This window comes from Nerophis lumbriciformis, linkage group LG03 (assembly GCF_033978685.3).
Source record: "Nerophis lumbriciformis linkage group LG03, RoL_Nlum_v2.1, whole genome shotgun sequence".
Taxonomy (NCBI): Eukaryota; Metazoa; Chordata; class Actinopteri; order Syngnathiformes; family Syngnathidae; genus Nerophis; species Nerophis lumbriciformis.
The window spans coordinates 34033105-34053055 of NC_084550.2; the positions used below are offsets into that span (position 1 = coordinate 34033105).

The following is a 19951-nucleotide window of genomic DNA, read 5'->3' on the forward strand; positions in this document are numbered from 1 at the left end:
AGCTTAGACATGACCAAAACGTTGGTAAAAAAACTTCTATCCAGCAAAACTTGTCTTTTTCTGCCGTGCAAACCAGACCAAAACCAACTTTGTCATCTGTCATATCAACAGCACCCGGTCGTTATAATACACTATGATTTACCAATCAAATGTGTGCTTATTCTACAGTCATCTATTAAGAATATTAATTTATTAATATGAATCATGAAATGCTGTTATTATATTAAAGAAATACTAATGCCAATATATATTTTACAAGTTACAGAAATGTACACATGATCCCATGTTTACATGTCATTGTGCAACATGTGAATGTTTTCATTAGCTTTTGGTCAGGGCCAACATTCCCTCTAAGGTGTGCATCTGTGCAATTGTGCACTGCTCACACGTCCTCTGCGTACGGCAAATCTATCCACGTATAAAATAAAATTTAAAAAAAAGCTATTTGACGACATGCGGCCTCAACAGAGAAAACAGTTTTTGTCATCATTGTTCAATTATCGTAACGTCTGTCGAGATGCTTTAAGGAGGACATAAACACATGACCAAAACATTGGTAAAAAAAAAAATTGCTATCGAGCAAAACTGGTCATTTTGTGCCGTACAAACCAGACCAAAACCAACTTTGTCATCTGTCATATCAACAGCACCCGGTCGTTACGTTATGATTTACCAATCAAATGTGTGCTTATTCTACTGTCATTTATTAAGAATCTTAATTTATGAATATTAATCATAAAATGATGTTATTATATTAAAGAAATACTAATAAAAAGATACATTTTACAAACACAGTTACAGGAATGTACACATGATCCCATGCTTACATCTCATTGTGCAACATGTGAATGTTTTTCCATTAGCTTTTGGTCAGGGCCAACGTTCCCTCTAAGGTGCGCTTCTGTGCAATTGCGCACGGCTCACACGTCCTCTGCGTACAGCAAATCTATCCACGCACAAAATCTAATTAAAAAATAAGCTACTTTCAATGTAAGTGACGACATGCGGCCTCAACAGAGAAAACAGTTTTTGTCATCACTGTTCAATTATCGTAACGTCTGTCAAGATGCTTTAAAGAGGACATAAACACATGACCAAAACATTGGTAAAAAAAAATTGCTATCAAGCAAAACTGGTAATTTTCTGCCGTACAAACCAGACCAAAACCAACTTTGTCATCAGTCATATCAACAGCACATTGATTTACCAATCAAATGTGTGCTTATTCTACTGTCATTTATTGAGAATCTTAATTTATAAATAGTAATCATGAAATGTTATTATATTAAAGAAATACTAATTAAAATATATATTTTACAAACAAAAAATTACAGGAATGTACACATGATCCCATGCGTACATGTCATTGTGCAACATGTGAATGTTACCATTAGCTTTTGGTCAGGGCCAACATTCCCTCTAAGGTGCGCATCTGTGCAATTGTGCACTGCTCACACGTCCTCTGCGTACGGCAAATCTATCCACACACAAAATCAAATATAAAAAATAAGCTATTTTCAATGTAAGTGACGACAAGCGGCCACTACAGAGAAAACAGTTTTTGTCATAACTGTTCAATTATCGTAACGTCTGTCGAGATGCTTTAAGGAGGACATAAACACATGACCAAAACATTGGTAAAAAATTTGCTATCGAGCAAAATTGGTAATTTTCTGCCGTACAAACCAGACCGAAACCAACTTTGACATGTGTCATATCAACAGCACCCGGTCGTTACTTTATGATTTACCAATCAAATGTGTGCTTATTCTACTGTCATTTATTAAGAATCTTAATTTATAAATATGAATCATGAAATGCTGTTATTATATTAAAGAAATACAAAAACAAAGATATATTTTACAAACAGAAAGTTACAGGAATGTACACATGATCCCATGCTTACATCTCATTGTGCAACATGTGAATGTTTTCATTAGTTTTTGGTCAGGGTCAACATTCCCTCTAAGGTGCACATCTGTGCAATTGCACACTGCTCACGGTAAATCTACGCCACGCACAAAATACTATTAAAATATGAGCAATTTCAATGTAAGTGACGACACGCGGCCACGACAGAGAAAACAATTTTTGTCATCACTGTTCAATTATTGTAACGTCTGTCGAGATGCTTTAAGGAAGACATGAATTCCATCAATCACTCTATTGGGCAAAACTCTTAATTGTTGGCCTTTAAGTCATGACCAAAACATTGGTATCTAGCAAAACTGGTCATTTTCTGCCATACAAACCAGACCAAAACCAACTTTGTCATCTGTCATATCAACAGCACCCGGTCATTACACTATGATTTACCAATCAAATGTGTGCTTATTCTACAGGCATTTATTGAGAATCTTAATGTATATATATTAATCATGGAATGCTGTTATTATATTAAAGAAATACTATTACAAATATATAATTTACAAACAGAAAGTTACAGGAATGTACACATGATGCCATGCTTACATCTCATTGTGCAACATGTGAATGTTTTCATTAGCTTTTGGTCAGGGCCAACGTTCCCTCTAAGGTGCACATCTGTGCAATCGCGCACTGCTCACATGTCCTCTGCGTTCGGGAAATCTATCCACGCACAAAATCTATCCACGCACAAATCTATCCACGCACAAAATCTAATTAAAAAATAAGCTACTTTCAATGTAAGTGACGACATGCGGCCACAGCAGAGTAAACAGTTTTTGTCATCACTGTTCAATTATCGTAACGTCTGTCAAGATGCTTTAAGGAGGACATAAACACGACCAAAACATTGGTAAAAAAAAATTGCTATTGAGCAAAACTGGTAATTTTCTGCCGTACAAACCAGACCAAAACCAACGTTGTCATCTGTTATATCAACACCACCCGGTCATTACACTATGATTTACCAATCAAATGTGTGCTTATTCTACAGGCATTTATTGAGAATCTTAATTTATAAATATTAATCATGAAATGTTATTATATTAAAGAAATACTAATCAAAATATATAAAGTAACAGGAATGTACACATGATCCCATTCTTACATCTCATTGTGCAACATGTGAATGTTTTAATGGGAACTAAATGTGATCTCTGAAAGGGGTACAAATTATTTCCACCCAGAAATAAAATACTAGCCCACAGCTCATGAAAAACAATATTTTTGTTATTGTCATTGTAAGACAATAATCTCATGGAAATGACTGCTGCTGTTTGATTATATAATTAAAACAGAGGGAACATTTGTCAGGGGTGTCCAAAGTGTGTCTGCTCGGGTTTTTTGGCCCTTGGAATATTGTGAAAATGTAGTTAGTTCATGATCAAATAGCCATTAGGGGTGTAAAGATTTATAAAATAGGGAAGGGATTCAAATGGCTCCAGGAAGTGTGGGGTTAATCATTTTGCAATGCAGTCTGCTGAAAATGATGGAAAGCGCCATTATACATAGCAGTTGGAATTGCCACATAACACATTTTGAGATATTTAACTCTCTACTGCCGTCTGGCGGCTAAAGTGGTAAGTGCATCCCCCAATTCGTCACGTTTCATGTGTCAGGTAAACGGGGCCATATGAATCTTTTTCCTACAGTATCCATCTGTGCTCTGCTATAAGACATATATCAAGCTAACGTCGTTTTAAAAAGGTCATTCCTCGATACTAGAAAAGAAAACATCGGCCTTAAGAACGCACACTTTGGAGAAGTGTACCGGTTTGAATATTTGTCGAGTCTGAGTGTTGGCTTCAAAAGACAACAAGTTTCTTCGTTTTTGTCTTTGAAAAGAGTGATTTTAACGCTCCGCACCTCGGACGCTAGTAGTAGCATTTCAAAACACTGCTCAAGGGAATGTAATTTTTACAGTAATGTTGTATTTGTATTATATTTATGTCTAAAAACAACAGTAAAAGTAGCAGTTAATTAAGTCGTGTTAATTCAACCTGAACAGATGTTGGTTGCACTTTATTTCTAATTTTAAAGTTGTATTATTTGATGTTGAAAAACAGAAGTAGCAGGTGCGGCGGCAGCGGCGATGACCAAGAAGAACGTGGAGTTGGAATATAATTACAACATTTTATGTACATATTTATATACAGATTTGAACAATTAGTGATTCACTGATATATATTTATTAATTGTGGTTCTTACAAAAAATATATCTTATAAAATATAAAAGCTAAAATGTCTCTTAAAGCTCTGCCCCTTTAATTAGTGAATACTAAATAATTTAACTTTAGCCTACTACTACAACCATATTATTTACCAGCAACATGAAGTGAAACAGAGGCAGAGGTGTCCTGCCACAGTCAGTCAACCTCCTCCTCCTCCTCCTGCTGCTGCTGCTGAACAGGTCGCACCTGTGGTCCGAACTATAGGCCTACCTCCTCTCCAAGTCGAGCCCTTTTCGGCCGTTGAAAATTTTTTTCTATACTCGTCTGTGTGAAGGAGTGAACATCCAACATTAGAATTTATTACTAACGAGCAGAACCGCTCTATGTACAGTGCCGTCTAACCTTAAGCGGCAGCAGCTCAACACATGCAGGGTTCAACGTTAAGGTTTTTTTCTACTTGCCTGACTTCTCAAATCTACTTGCCCCAATATTTGTACTTGTCCTGCCTAGGTTTTTTTCTGGCTGTGTAGTGCTCATGGCTTATATCTTAATAGAATCCTTCCCGTTGACTATTTACAACACTACACAGTATTTATTATTATTATTATTATCTATAATTACATTTAAATGGCATTGCATACATGTAAAATTAAATGCTATTTCACATTATTTGACCAGTAGCAGTTACACTCATCTGAACAGGTCAGCCACCTGTTTAAAGCCCAATCACAGTTGAAATCTTGAAATGAATGGTCTTTAATGGCCAAAACATTAACCTGGACAACATTTTAACAGCTGGTTGGCTCAGATTTTATTATTTTCATTGCATTCACATGCTGCAGTGGACAGTGGACAATTTAGCGTCAGTCCATGTGTGTTTATTGACAACATGGTTATAACCTGGACACGTTAGCTCGTCGGTATTGTAACACGTGACTGTTACTACGAGCGTCTGCCCCGGGCCACGAGTCAAACAGCGGCGGTGTTAATGAAGCAGCGTCAGGCTGCTCACCGTCAGTGAAACGCTCGGTGAAATCACGGATTAACGTTAAATATATGACGAGCCGCGAGCGATGCAGCTATAACCTATCTACTAGTGATGGGTTGATGAGGCGTCATGAAGCGTTTTGACACATTGCAAAACTGTATTGATACTGTGTCGATACTGTGTCACTAAATACTGACATCTGCTGGACATTAAAAATCCCTACAGGCAACCTATGGATCGACTCAACTGACACTGATTTTATGACCTAGTACAGTGGTTCTCAAATGGGGGTACGCGAACCCCTGGGGGTACTTGAAGGTATGCCAAGGGGTACGTGAGATTTTAAAAAAATATTCTAAAAATAGCAACAATTCAAAAATCCTTTATATATTTATTGAATAACACTTCAACAAAATATGAATGTAAGTTCATAAACTCAGTGAAGCACAAGCTCAGGTTTGTCACTAAAATGTCTGTCAAAAAGAACTGTGAAAAGAAATGTAACTATGCAATATTCAGTGTTGACAGCTAGATTTTTTGTGGACATGTTCCATAAATATTGATGTTAAAGATTTATTTTTTTTGTGAAGAAATGTTTAGAATTAAGTTGATGAATCCAGATGGATCTCTAATACAATCCCCAAAGAGGGTACTTTAAGTTGATTATTACTTCTAGGTGTAGAAATCTTTATTTATAATTGAATCACTTGTTTATTTTTCAACAAGTTTTTAGTTATTTTTATATCTTTTTTTTCCAAATAGTTCAAGAAAAACCACTACAAATGAGCAATATTTTGCACTGTTATACAATTTAATAAATCAGAAACTGATGACATAGTGCTGTATTTTACTTCTTTATCTTTTTTTTTTCAACCAAAAATGCTTTGCTCTGATTAGGGGGTACTTGAATTTAAAAAAATTCACAGGGGGTACATTGCTGAAAAAAGGTTGAGAACCACTGACCTAGTATATACAATAATATAAACCAAGTCATTGTATTTCATTTAGGATTATTTCATAACTTCATTTAAATAAAAATATATTTTTTGTCTTTTTTAGATACAGTCAATAAATAATGTGAACATGTATCATAACATGGAAATCTAAGAGAACGTGTTGTGAATGAGGATGCTTGTGGACCTGGAAATTATTTATTTATTTTTACACATTTTTATTTAAAAAAAAACAGTTTTTCCAACGTATTCAATTTTAGACGCTTTCTCTTCTTAGTTATTATTTCTCCGACTGTAGAAAAGAGCCGCTCACAGGGCACAGAGGAGGCGTCAGTGCGACACAGTTCGCATATCGGTCACGTGACCAAAACAGCTCTGATCGGTCACGTGACTTTCTAAAAGCGGTACGCGCACCGACACAGGGTTTCGCTCTATGAGCTCGACGCATGCATCGGTGCTGCCGGACCCATCACTACTATCTACCTATAACACCTGTAAAAATTAAGCAATGCTACCACGCTAGCAAGCGTTAGCTCGCCGGCTATGAGCCACCAAGCTGCTAACTGTCGCCAAAAGGCACCATTTAAGTTTTTTTCCCCATGGCATCCTGGATCAAGGCTTTCAGCAGCTTTTGGACGTTTGAGGTAGAAACGTAGGAAGCGCCATCATTATGAAAAGTAGCCGGCGAGTATTTTGATTCCGTCCGTCCATCCGTCCCTCTTCTTCTTCTTCTTCTTCTTCTTCTTCTTCTGGCCCACCAGGTGAATTAAGTGCTATTGCATAGTGCATAGTAGGCTACCGCCACCTACTGCACCTGAGGTGTAACTACAAGCAACATTCACAGACAGTCCCATTGCTTTTATGAGCGGTCGACCGAGTCAAAAGCCGAAAAATCCATTTGTGGCGGACGTAATTCTTTCGTGGCGGGCCGCCACAAATAAATGAATGTGTGGGAAACACTGAGCGGCTAACCGTCGTTGTAATGAACAAGTGATGACGTAACGCTTGCTCGCCTCGAGTTGAGTGCTAAATGTTTAAAAGTGTAGGTTTACTTACAAAAAAGTCAGCTCCCAAAGTAGTTTTGTTCAAGAAGGAAAACAGTAGCATCTTAATTGAACACTTAAACACAACAAACTCATGGAATACATCAGCATTATTATTATACATAATAATACATAAAACCGATGAAAACAGTACAAACAATGTATTTTTTTAACATGTTTTCACTTCTTTGTTTACAACAGATTACACATAGTAGCGGTATGACGGCACACGGACATGTCGTTTGAACTTCTTTGAATGAATCGGTCAAGTGAAAGTACATTTATGATTACCGTATTTTCCGCACTATAGAGTGCACCAGTATATAAGCCACACCCACAAAATTTTTGAAGAAAACAAAATGTTTCCGTATACAAGCCGCACCGGACTATAAGCCGCAGAAATGTACGTTGTGAAATGAGTTATTTACAGAGAAATATTTATTTACATATCTTAATTGTTTCTAAACACAGCAGTAAAACGGCTGGTCAAACAAAACAGAACACTCCTACAGACATCAGACATGAGACGACTTAGTTTAGTGAGAATTGTTTTAGTTATATTGTAAAACTTACAAACGTTGCTTGGAGTGATGAATGAAGAAACCATACGAGTAGAAACGCTATGGACAATTCTTCAAAATGGTATGAATCGGTCAAGTAAAAGTACATTTATGATTACCGTATTTTCCGGAGTGTAAAATTTTAGAAGAAAACAAAATTGTCCATATGTAAGCCGCACCGGACTATAAGTCGCAGATATATACGTTGTGAAATGAGTTATTTGCACAGAAATGTTTATTTACATATTTTAATTGTGTCCAAACACGGCAGTAAAACGGATGATCAAACAAAACAGAACACTCCTACAGACATCAGACATGGTTTAGTAAGTAAGAATTGTTTTAGTTATATTGTACAACTTACAAACGTTGCTTGGAGTGATGAATGAAGAAACCATACGAGTAGAAAAGCTATGGACAATTCTTTGAATGGTATGAATCGGTCAAGTAAAAGTACATTTATGATTACCGTATTTTCCGGACTATAAAATTTTAGAACAAAACAACATTTTCCATATATAAGCCGCACCGGACTATAAGCCGCAGATATATACGTTGTGAAATGAGTTATTTACAGAGAAATATTATGTAAATGTTTATTTACATATCTTAATTGTTTCCAAGCACGGCAGTAAAACGGCTGATCAAACAAAACAGAACACTCCTACAGACATCAGACATGGGACGGCTTAGTAAGTAAGAATTGTTTTAGTTATATTGTAAAACTTACAAACGTTGCTTGGAGCCATGAATGAAGAAACCATACAAGTAGAAACACTATCGAAAATGATTTGAATGGTATGAATCGGTCAAGTAAAAGTACATTTATGATTACCGTATTTTCCAAAATATAACAATTTTAGAAGAAAACAAAATGTTTCCATATATAAGCCGCACTGGACTATAAGCCGCAGATATATACGTTGTGAAATTAGTTATTTACAGATAAATATTTTGTAAATGTTTATTTACATATCTTAATTGTTTCCAAACACTGCAGTAAAACGGCTGATCAAACAAAACAGAACACTCCTACAGACATCAGACATGAGACGGCTTAGTAAGTAAGAATTGTTTTAGTTATATTGTAAAACTTACAAACGTTGCTCGTAGTGATGAATGAAGAAACCATACAAGTAGAAACGCTATGTACAATTCTTCGAAATGGTATGAATCGGTCAAGTAAAAGTACATTTATGATTACCGTATTTTCCGGACTATAAAATTTTAGAACAAAACAAAATTGTCCATATATAAGCCGCACCGGACTATAAGTCGCAGATATATACGTTGTGAAATGAGTTATTTACACAGAAATGTTTATTTACATATCTTAATTGTGTCCAAACACGGCAGTAAAACGGCTGATCAAACAAAACAGAACACTCCTACAGACATCAGACATGGCTTAGTAAGTAAGAATTGTTTTAGTTATATTGTAAAACGTACAAACGTTGCTTGGAGTGATGAATGAAGAAACCATACAAGTAGAAACGCTATGGACAATTCTTTGAATGTTTTGAATCGGTCAAGTAAAAGTACATTTATGATTACCGTATTTTCCGGACTATAAAATTTTAGAAGAAAACTAATTTTTCCATATATAAGACGCACCGGACTCTAAGTCACAGGTATATATGTTTTGAAATGAGTTATTTACAGAGAAATGTTTATTTACATATCTTAATTGTTTCCAAACACGGCAGTAAAACGGCTGATCAACCAAAACAGAACACTCCTACAGACATCAGACATGGCTTAGTAAGTAAGAATTGTTCTAGTTATATTGTAAAACTTACAAACATTGCTTGGAGTGATGAATGAAGAAACCATATGCAATTAGAAGAAGGAAAGGCACTTCTACTTCCGGTTGAAAGCTCTAAACAGAAGCAGTATTTGCAGAGAGCAAACCCGTCCAAAAGATGGCGCCATAGCACAAACAATAACACACCTTGTCAGTGTATTTGCTTGTTGTTTTTTGTAACTATTTGCATTATAGCCGTCAACGAAGAAAAATCCATAAATTAAACACTTTTTTTAAACACGACCCCACCTTCCTTTTGGCGGATTCCCAAAAGTGTACAAAACTGCTAAATTCTACCCTGGACTTTTATTTTGTCGGCGGCGGTCAATGGAAAATGTGCGGCCGCCCCTGATTCACGTAGTCCCCATCAGATGTTCTTAATTAGCCTGGCATGTCGGGCGTGGGTGTTGTTGTCCATGTGGAGTGCGGCTGACTGTCCTCTCCCCCTCCCACCTGTCAGTCACTCATCATTCCCGGGAAAAGTCCCACCAGGAAGAAGTCCGGTCCTTTCAGCTCTCGCCGCAGCAGTGCCATTGGCATCGAGAACATCCAGGAGGTGCAGGAGAGGAGGTGAGCGTTCACCATCACAGAATGAAACACAGACATTCCAAAGAGCTGCTTATTTCATCATTTTAAAGCTGCTGGGACAAACTAGTTTTGATTTAGTTTTCTCATAGAGTATGAATATTATATCTTCTCTATGAAAAAACATGCACTTTCTTTTGTGGTGATGCGTCTGGAAAGATCGACGCACCTAAAAGTAGGTCCTGTCGTCTCCACGGCACTTCGGTACGGCCCAGAAAAGGTAGTGCGTGTTACGTTTGTGTGCTGCATGTTCAACAACATAACCAGACACCACTGGAGGGAAATGCTTGTTCCCATGGCGACAGCCAGAATACGCCCACTTTTGAATTGTTCACGCCGTCTTAGTAAATCGCACGCAACAGGCCCACTAACAGTACACACTATTGTATATTTTGCACACGCTATTTAGCGCTTGTCAAGTAGGTGACAGGAGAGTACTACAGAGAGCGCCAGTATATGTTAAGGGTAAGGTCTTTACATACATAAATACATTTGTAGAGGTTGCCCTCTAGTGGGTTCTTCGGACCACCACACATTGCCAGGAGAGCCCGGAATTCAGGGTATAACACTTTTATTTTTATAAATAGCAATAGGCTTCTGCTTTCCAGCACAATGTCTTTTCCTCCTGCATCCCGCTCATCAGCAGCACCTCCAACTACAACCAGGTGTCTCATTCCAGCTGCTGCTAATAAAGGCGACAGGTGATTAGATAACAAGGCCCCACCTGGGCCATCTACTCACCTGTCGCTGTGTTCGAGGCCGGTCCTGGCACACCCCGTTCCGCAGCAGGCCCGCAGGCCACGACCCCCTCCACAACATACATACATATATATATATATATATATATATATATATATATATATATATATATATATATATATATATATATATATATATATATATATATATATATTTTTTTTTTTATATATATATATATACAATATATATACCAGTGACGTGCGGTGAGGTTGATGGCTGGTGAGGCACTGACTTCATCACAGTCAGATTTACAAACATATGAACCCTAAAGAGTATCTTATTCACCATTTGATTGGCAGCAGTTAACGGGTTATGTTTAAAAGCTCATACCAGCATTCTTCCCTGCTTGGCACTCAGCATCAAGGCTTGGAATTGCGGGTTAAATCACCAAAAATGATTCCCGGGCGCGGCGCCGCTGCTGCCTACTGCTCCCCTCACCTCCCAGGGGGTGATCAAGGGGATGGGTAAAATGCAGAGGACAAATTTCATTACACCTATTGTGTGTGTGACAATCATTGGTACTTTAACTTAACTTTAACTTTACACATACAAACTGTAGCACACAAAAAAGCACATTTAATAAAAAAAAACGTTATTATGGTCTTACCTTCACTTATAAATGAAGTCCATGCGCCGCAACTAAAGCCCTCACTTCAACTTTCCACGTGCAAGATTGAATCTATTTAAAAAAGTGTAACCGAGGGTTTATAAATGTCGTCTATACTGTATGAAACTACAAAATAACAAACACGGAGGCTCCAGTTTACACGAGGACCACTTTATTTACCTTCTTTCAAAAACCTCCGCTCCACTCCAACGTGTCATCACTTCCGCTCTTAGCGCCTTCAAAATAAGAGCTCAAGGCATATACTGTATAACAGCGCATAACAGGAACTTAACATCACAAAGAGGAAAGCCCATGAAAATAGGCTACAAAAGTTATTTAATAAGAAGCCAAAAAGTGCAAAAACAATAATGTTCGTGTTGGAGGAGTTGTGAATTAGGTACACCTGCAGTCTGCAGGTGTACCTAATGTTGTGGCCCTGCAGTCATTCACAACTCCTCCAACACGAACATTATTGTTTTTGCACTTTTTGGCTTTTTATGAAATAACTTTTTTAAATAGATTCAATCTTGCACGGGGAAAGTTTAAGTGTGGGCTTTAGTTGATATAACACTCCCGTCAGGGGGTGCATTCTACGGCGGGGGTGCAGGAGGCGGGATTACTGCGAGCCTCAGCCAGTGCGTTTTTTGCAGCCGTTTTATGATCGCTCAGCACAAGAAATCAATCAATCAATCAATCAATCAATGTTTATTTATATAGCCCTAAATCACAAGTGTCTCAAAGGGCTGCACAAACCACAACGACATCCTCGGTACAAAGCCCACATATATATATATATATATATATATATATATATATATATATATATATATATATATATATATATATATATGTCTTAATAAGGTTATCCAAAAAATAGTGCTCGATACCGTAGTAGAGCGCAATATATGTATGTGTGGGGAAAAAAATCACAAGACTATTTCATCTTTCCAGGCCTGTTTCATGAGGGGGGTACCCTCAATCGTCAGGAGATTTTAATGGGAGCATTCGTATACCATGGTTTATATAGGGCACAGAGTGGGTGGGTACAGGCTGGCCTAGGGGCGTGGTGATTGGTTCATGTGTTACCTAGGAGGTGTTTCCGTCTATGGCGGCATGTTGTTACAATTTCGCTGCGCTTGTTGAGGGATGACAGGTCTGGACGGTAGATAATAAACAGTTTCTCTTTCAAGCATAGGTTGCATCTTTTATTACCACTATTGTAAGGTGTGCTGGATGCAAGAATTTGCCATGTTATTGAATATTCAACATTATTGTCTTTGAGGTCCCAAATGTGTTTGCTGAGTTCTGTGGTATTTCGCAGGTTTTTGTTCCTGAAAGAAGCCTTGTGGTTGTTCCATCTGGTTTTGAATTCACCCTCGGTTAATCCTACATATGTGTCGGATGTGTTAATGTCCTTGCGTATTACCTTAGATTGGTAGACAACTGATGTTTGTAAGCATCCCCCGTTGAGGGGGCAATCAGGTTTCTTTCGACAGTTACATGCTTTGTTGGTTTTGGAGTCGTTCTGACTGGGGGTCGACGGCTCATTTGCAATTGTTTTGTTGTGGTTTGAGATGATTTGTCGTATATTGTTCATGCAGCTGTAGCTCAATTTGATGTTGTTCTTGTTGAATACTTTTCTTAGGTTGTTGTCTTTGGGAAAGTGTTTGTCAATCAGGTTGAGGAATTTGTGTCCAATGTTCGTTGAGACGTTTTTGCTGTATGGGGGGTTGTACCAGATGATGCCGTTTCGTTTTCTGTTCTTTTTTGGCTGGTTTCCTGGCGTGGGTTCATAGGTGAGGGCGAAATTGTATCCGCTTTCATCAAGGGCTTTTTGGTACGGGGGGGTTGCTTGGTCAAATTCAGCTTTGCTAGATGACAGCATCGATAGCCTTTTATTGATTCCGGTAGGTATTCTTTTCGTGGTGGTGGGTGGATGGTTGCTGTCGTGGTGCACGTATTGGAGTGTTGTGTTGGGTTTCGTGAATGGTTGGTAGCTGTTATTTCTCAGGTTGAAAGTGACGTCAAGAAAGTTGACGGTTTGCTTGTTGGCTTCAATCGTGATCCGTAGGCCGTTCTCTTTGAAAATTTGGCATATGCGCTTCTTGGTATTCTCGCTGCTCCTTGGCGAGGCGTGACACACTGCCAGTCCGTCATATATATATATATATATATATATATATATATATATATATATATATATATATATCCAGTAATTATACTATGAAGTTATTTTCCATTTAACTTCACCAGTTTTAGATTATTTTTATTCACAATTGCTGAATTTTCACATTTGCCGTTCAAATACTGAGAAGAGACGGTGCGGTGAACAGCAGCCAGTTGAGGCACGTCACTCAGTGCCTCAACATGGATTGCGCATTGACCGTATTGCTATATGAATTATATTATACATTTCCATAGTTTAGTTAGCTGAGGTATATAATGTACAGTGTATTTTGTCAACAACTGTATGTGTGTAACGTATTTCTTGTGCTGAGCGATCATAAAACGGCTGCAAAAGACGCACTGGCTGAGGCTCGCTTCCTGCACCCCCGCCGTAGAATTGTTATATCAACTAAAGCCCACAATTATACTTTCCACGTGCAAGATTGAATCTATTTAAAAAAGTTATTTCATAAGAAGCCAAAAAGTGCAAAAACAATAATGTTCGTGTTGGAGGAGTTGTGAATGACTGCAGGGCCACAACATTAGGTACACCTGCAGACTGCAGGTGTACCTAATTCACAACTCCTCCAACACGAACATGATTGTTTTTGCCCTTTTTGGCTTCTTATTAAATAACTTTTGTAACCTAATTTTATGGGCTTTCCTCTTTGTGATGTTAAGTTCCTGTTATGCGCTGTTATACAGTATATGCCTTGAGCTCTTATTTTGAAGGCGCTAAGAGCGGAAGTGATGACACGTTGGAGTGGAGCGGAGGTTTTTGAAAGAAGGTAAATAAAGTGGTCCTCGTGTAAACTGGAGCCTCCGTGTTTGTTATTTTGTAGTTTCATACAGTATAGGCGACATTTATAAACCCTCGGTTACACTTTTTTAAATAGATTCAATCTTGCACGTGGAAAGTTTAAGTGAGGGCTTTAGTTGCGGTGCATGGACTTAATTTATAAGTAAAGGTAAGACCATAATAACGTTTTTTTTATTAAATGTGCTTTTTTGTGTGCTACAGTTTGTATGTGTAAAGTTAAAGTTAAGTTAAAGTACCAATGATTGTCACACACACAATAGGTGTAATGAAATTTGTCCTCTGCATTTGACCCATCCCCTTGATCACCCCCTGGGAGGTGAGGGGAGCAGTGGGCAGCAGCGGCGCCGCGCCCGGGAATAATTTTTGGTGATTTAACCCGCAATTCCAAGCCTTGATGCTGAGTGCCAAGCAGGGAAGAATGCTGGTATGAGCTTTTAAACATAACCCGTTAACTGCTGCCAATCAAATGGTGAATAAGATACTCTTTAGGGTTCATATGTTTGTAAATCTGACTGTGATGAAGTCAGTGCCTCACCAGCCATCAACCTCACCGCACGTCACTGATACATACATATATTTATACATATATACATACATACATATATTTTCCTGAGGGAACTCTCCTGAAGGAATCAATAAAGTACTATCTATCTATCTATATACATATACAGTATGTATACATACATTTGTACATATATACATATATTTATACATATATACAACATACATACATACATATATATATATATATATTTATATATATATATATATCTACATATACAGTATAGATACATACATTTATACATATATACATACATACATATATGTATACATGTATACATACATATATACATACATGCATATATATGCATATACAGTATATATACATACATTTATACATATATACATACGTATATACATATAGATATACATATACAGTATATATACATACATTTATACATATATGCATACATATATACATATACAGTATATATACATACTTATATACATACATACATATATATACATATACAGTATATATACACATACATTTATACATATATACATACATATATACAGACATACATACATATATATATATATACAATATATATATACAACTGGCTGCTGTTCACCGCACCGTCTCTTCTCAGTATTTGAACGGCAAATGTGAAAATTCAGCAATTTTGAATAAAAATAATCTAAAACTGGTGAAGTTAAATGGAAAATAACTTTATAGTATAATCACTGGATATATATATATATATATATATATATATATATATATATATATATATGTATGTGTGGGAAAAAAATCACAAGACTATTTCATCTCTACAGGCCTGTTTCATGAGGGGGTTCCCTCAATCATCAGGAGATTTTAATGGGAGCATTCACATACCATGGTTTATATAGGGCACAGAGTGGGTGGGTACAGGCTGGCGTAGGGGCGTGGTGATTGGCTCATGTGTTACCTAGGAGGTGTTTCCGTCTGTGGCGGCATGCTGTTACAATTTCGCTGCGCTTGTTGAGGGATGACAGGTCTGGACGGTAAATAATAAACAGTTTCTCTTTCAAGCATAGGTTGCATCTTTTATTACCACTATTGTAAGGTGTGCTGGATGCAAGAATTTGCCATGTTATTGAATATTCAACATTATTGTCTTTGAGGTCCCAAATGTGTTTGCTGAGTTCTGTGGTATTCCGCAGGTTTTGGTTCCTGAAAGAAGCCTTGTGATTGTTCCATCTGGTTTTGAACTCTCCCTCAGTTAATCCTACATATGTGTCGGATGTGTTAATGTCCTTGCGTGTTACCTTGGATTGGTAGACAACTGATGTTTGTAAGCACCCCCCGTTGAGAGGGCAATCAGGTTTCTTTCGGCAGTTGCAGGCTTTGTTGGTTTTGGAGTCGCTCTGTCCGGGGGCCGACGGCTCATTTGCAATTGTTTTGTTGTGGTTTCAGATAATTTGTCGTATATTGTTCATACAGCTGTAGCTCAATTTAATGTTGTTCTTGTTGAATACTTTTCTTAGGGTGTTGTCTTTGGGAAAGTGTTTGTCAATCAGATTGAGGAATTTGTGTCCAATGTTAGTTGAGACGTTTTTGCTGTATGGGGGGTTGTACCAGATGATGTCGTTTCGTTTTCTGTTCTTTTTTGGTTGGTTTTCTGGCGTGGGTTCATAGGTGAGGGTGAAATTGTATCCGCTTTCATCAAGGGCTTTTTGGTACGGGGGGGTTGCTTGGTCAAATTCAGCTTTGCTAGATGACAGCATCGATAGCCTTTTATTAATTCCGGTAGGTATTCTTTTCGTGGTGGTGGGTGGGTGGTTGCTGTCATGGTGCACGTATTGGAGTGTTGTGTTGGGTTTCGTGAATGGTTGGTAGCTGTTATTTCTCAGGTTGAAAGTGACGTCAAGGAAGTTGACGGTTTGCTTGTTGGCTTCAATCGTGATCCGTAGGCCGTTCTCTTTGAAAATTTGGCATATGCGCTTCTTGGTATTCTCGCTGCTCCTTGGCGAGGCGCGACACACTGCCAGTCCGTCATCACGGTAAATACCAAGGTTCAGATTGAGGCTAGCGAGCTGGGAGAGGAGGAAACTCCCAACGAGTTCACACGTTTCTGCTCCGTCAAAACTTCCCATAGTGACGTCAAATGTTGCGTTGTTCTTTTTTTGCCATGGTGTACTGTTGTGGATGAGAATGGAGTTTTTTGCGTGGATGATGATGTTTCTTTCGTTGCCTGTGATTAAGTCGTAGTCTGAGGCGAAGTCTAGTGCTTGAGTCAGTAGGTCTTGCGTGATGGAAGGGTAAAATTCTTCGATATCAAAGGAGATAAAGTTATGCTGTTGTTTGTCTTGGATGTTGTTGAACCATTTGATTACTGCTGCTGTATTTCTCCATTGATTGAGTGGTGTTTTGTCCTTGATTTTTGTGTTGACTCTGTCCAGGATTATTTTGCTGATTTTTCCTATTTCAGATTTAGTTGGGTTTATTAGTCGGCATGTTGGGTTATTTGCGAAGTTGGGTTTGTGGTCCTTCAATGTGATGAAGGCTTCCTTGTTGGCTGTGGCGTCCACCCTGTCCTCAATGTCCAGTTCAGCCGCGATCCTTTTATTTTCCAGGTGGATGTTCTGTAGGGTGTTGGGTTGTGCTTTTTTGTATGATTTGGTGATGCTTCTGTCCAGTAAGGTGTGATGTTCTGGTATGTCCATTCTGTAGAAGTTTGTGGTTTTATCGGCAGCTATGATGAGGTTGTTTACTTTCTTGATGCGCTCCTTGTCATTTTTCAGCTTGGTGAGGAGTGGGTTGCGGATTGGCTTGAATTTGACTGATTGTATCATTTTGAGCATGTCGTTCTCAAAATCCTTTAGTTCCTCAACTGTGGGTGGGTTCTTGGTAGATTTGAATCCGTAAATTTTACCCTTCCATCACGCAAGACCTACTGACTCAAGCACTAGACTTCGCCTCAGACTACGACTCAATCACAGGCAACGAAAGAAACATCATCATCCACGCAAAAAACTCCATTCTCATCCACAACAGTACACCATGGCAAAAAAAGAACAACGCAACATTTGACGTCACTATGGGAAGTTTTGACGGAGCAGAAACGTGTGAACTCGTTGGGAGTTTCCTCCTCTCCCAGCTCGCTAGCCTCAATCTGAACCTTGGTATTTACCGTGATGACGGACTGGCAGTGTGTCGCGCCTCGCCAAGGAGCAGCGAGAATACCAAGAAGCGCATATGCCAAATTTTCAAAGAGAACGGCCTACGGATCACGATTGAAGCCAACAAGCAAACCGTCAACTTCCTTGACGTCACTTTCAACCTGAGAAATAACAGCTACCAACCATTCACGAAACCCAACACAACACTCCAATACGTGCACCATGACAGCAACCACCCACCCACCACCACGAAAAGAATACCTACCGGAATTAATAAAAGGCTATCGATGCTGTCATCTAGCAAAGCTGAATTTGACCAAGCAACCCCCCCGTACCAAAAAGCCCTTGATGAAAGCGGATACAATTTCACCCTCACCTATGAACCCACGCCAGAAAACCAACCAAAAAAGAACAGAAAACGAAACGACATCATCTGGTACAACCCCCCATACAGCAAAAACGTCTCAACTAACATTGGACACAAATTCCTCAATCTGATTGACAAACACTTTCCCAAAGACAACACCCTAAGAAAAGTATTCAACAAGAACAACATTAAATTGAGCTACAGCTGTATGAACAATATTGTCAAGACATGGACTTTGACGTGGTTTGTTCTCCCGTGGTGCAAATGAGCATTTGGACCAGACATGGCGTGAAGGTGAAGACATGATTTATTTTAAACTATCAAAAAAGGAATAAACAAAAGGTGCGCACAGTGGCGGAGAATAAAACTAGACTTTAAACACAAAACTTGCACATTGGCAGAAACTATGAACAATTAAACAAAACACTAACTGTGGCTTAACAAACAAAAACTTACTTGGCATGGAACCGGCATGAAAAAAAGAGTAGCAAGGGTCATCAGGGTGTGGAGAGTGTGCAGGAGCATAAATGTGGTGATGTCGTCAGAAACGAACAACAGAAAATGAATGAACTTAAATACTATGGACATGATTAGTGAAAGCAGGTGCGTGACTCAAAACGTGAAACAGGTGCGTGACGTGACAGGTGAAAACTAATGGTTGCTATGGTGACAAGAGTGCACAATGAGTCCAAACGTGGAACAGGTGCGTGACGTGACAGGTGAAACTAATGGTTGCTATGGTGACAAAACAAAACAAAAGTGCACAAAAAGTCCAAAATTTAAACCGAACATTACTAAAACAAAACATGATCACACAGACATGACAGAATCCCCCCCTTACGGACAGATCCCAGATGTCCAAAAACAGAAAATATCAACAAGAGTCATGGGAGGGCGGGAGGGGGACATGGCGGTGGGTCGCCAGGCCACGTGTCCCCGTATCCACCGGGGCAGAGTTAGGTGGCGGCGGCGAGTGGAACGCCGCTGCAGCAGGCGAGGCGGGCGCCCAGGGAATGGCCACATTCGTGGCCGACTGGGAGGTGGGCGCACTTGGCGTGGCGGGCGACCAGGTAGCGGCCATATCCGTGGCCGACGAGGAGGCAGGCGCGTCGTCATCGTGGCAGGCGTGGCTTGGCTTGGCGTGGTGAGTCAGGCGGCGAAGCTCGGCGTGGCGCGTCAGGCGGCGAAGCTCGGCGTGGCGCGTCAGGCGGCGAAGCTCGGCGTGGGTCTTGGTATAGGTCTTGGTCTTGGCATGGCGGGTCTTGGTCTTGGCATGGCGGGTCTTGGTCTTGGCATGGCGGGTCTTGGTCTTGGCATGGCGGGTCTTGGTCTTGGCATGGCGGGTCTTGGTCTAGGTCTTGGCATGGCGGGTCTTGGTCTAGGTCTTGGCATGGCGGGTCTTGGTCTTGGTCTTGGCATGGCGGGTCTTGGTCTTGGTCTTGGCATGGCGGGTCTTGGTCTTGGTCTTGGCATGGCGGGTCTTGGTCTTGGTCTTGGCATGGCAGGTCTTGGTCTTGGTCTTGGTCTTGGTCT

At 39.2% G+C, this 19951-nt stretch overlaps 1 protein-coding gene across 6 annotated transcripts in view; it reads left to right on the forward strand.

Annotated features, from left to right (window-relative positions):
- The window catches only part of rap1gapb (RAP1 GTPase activating protein b), a 519058-nt gene that overhangs the window by 413324 nt on the left and 85783 nt on the right, over positions 1 to 19951 (forward strand). For all 6 annotated transcript variants that reach the window (XM_061937643.1, XM_061937649.2, XM_061937647.1 and 3 more), the window contains one exon: positions 9906 to 10015. In XM_061937643.1, the coding sequence (XP_061793627.1) occupies positions 9906 to 10015 (110 nt within the window). The remainder of the gene's footprint in view (positions 1 to 9905; positions 10016 to 19951) is intronic.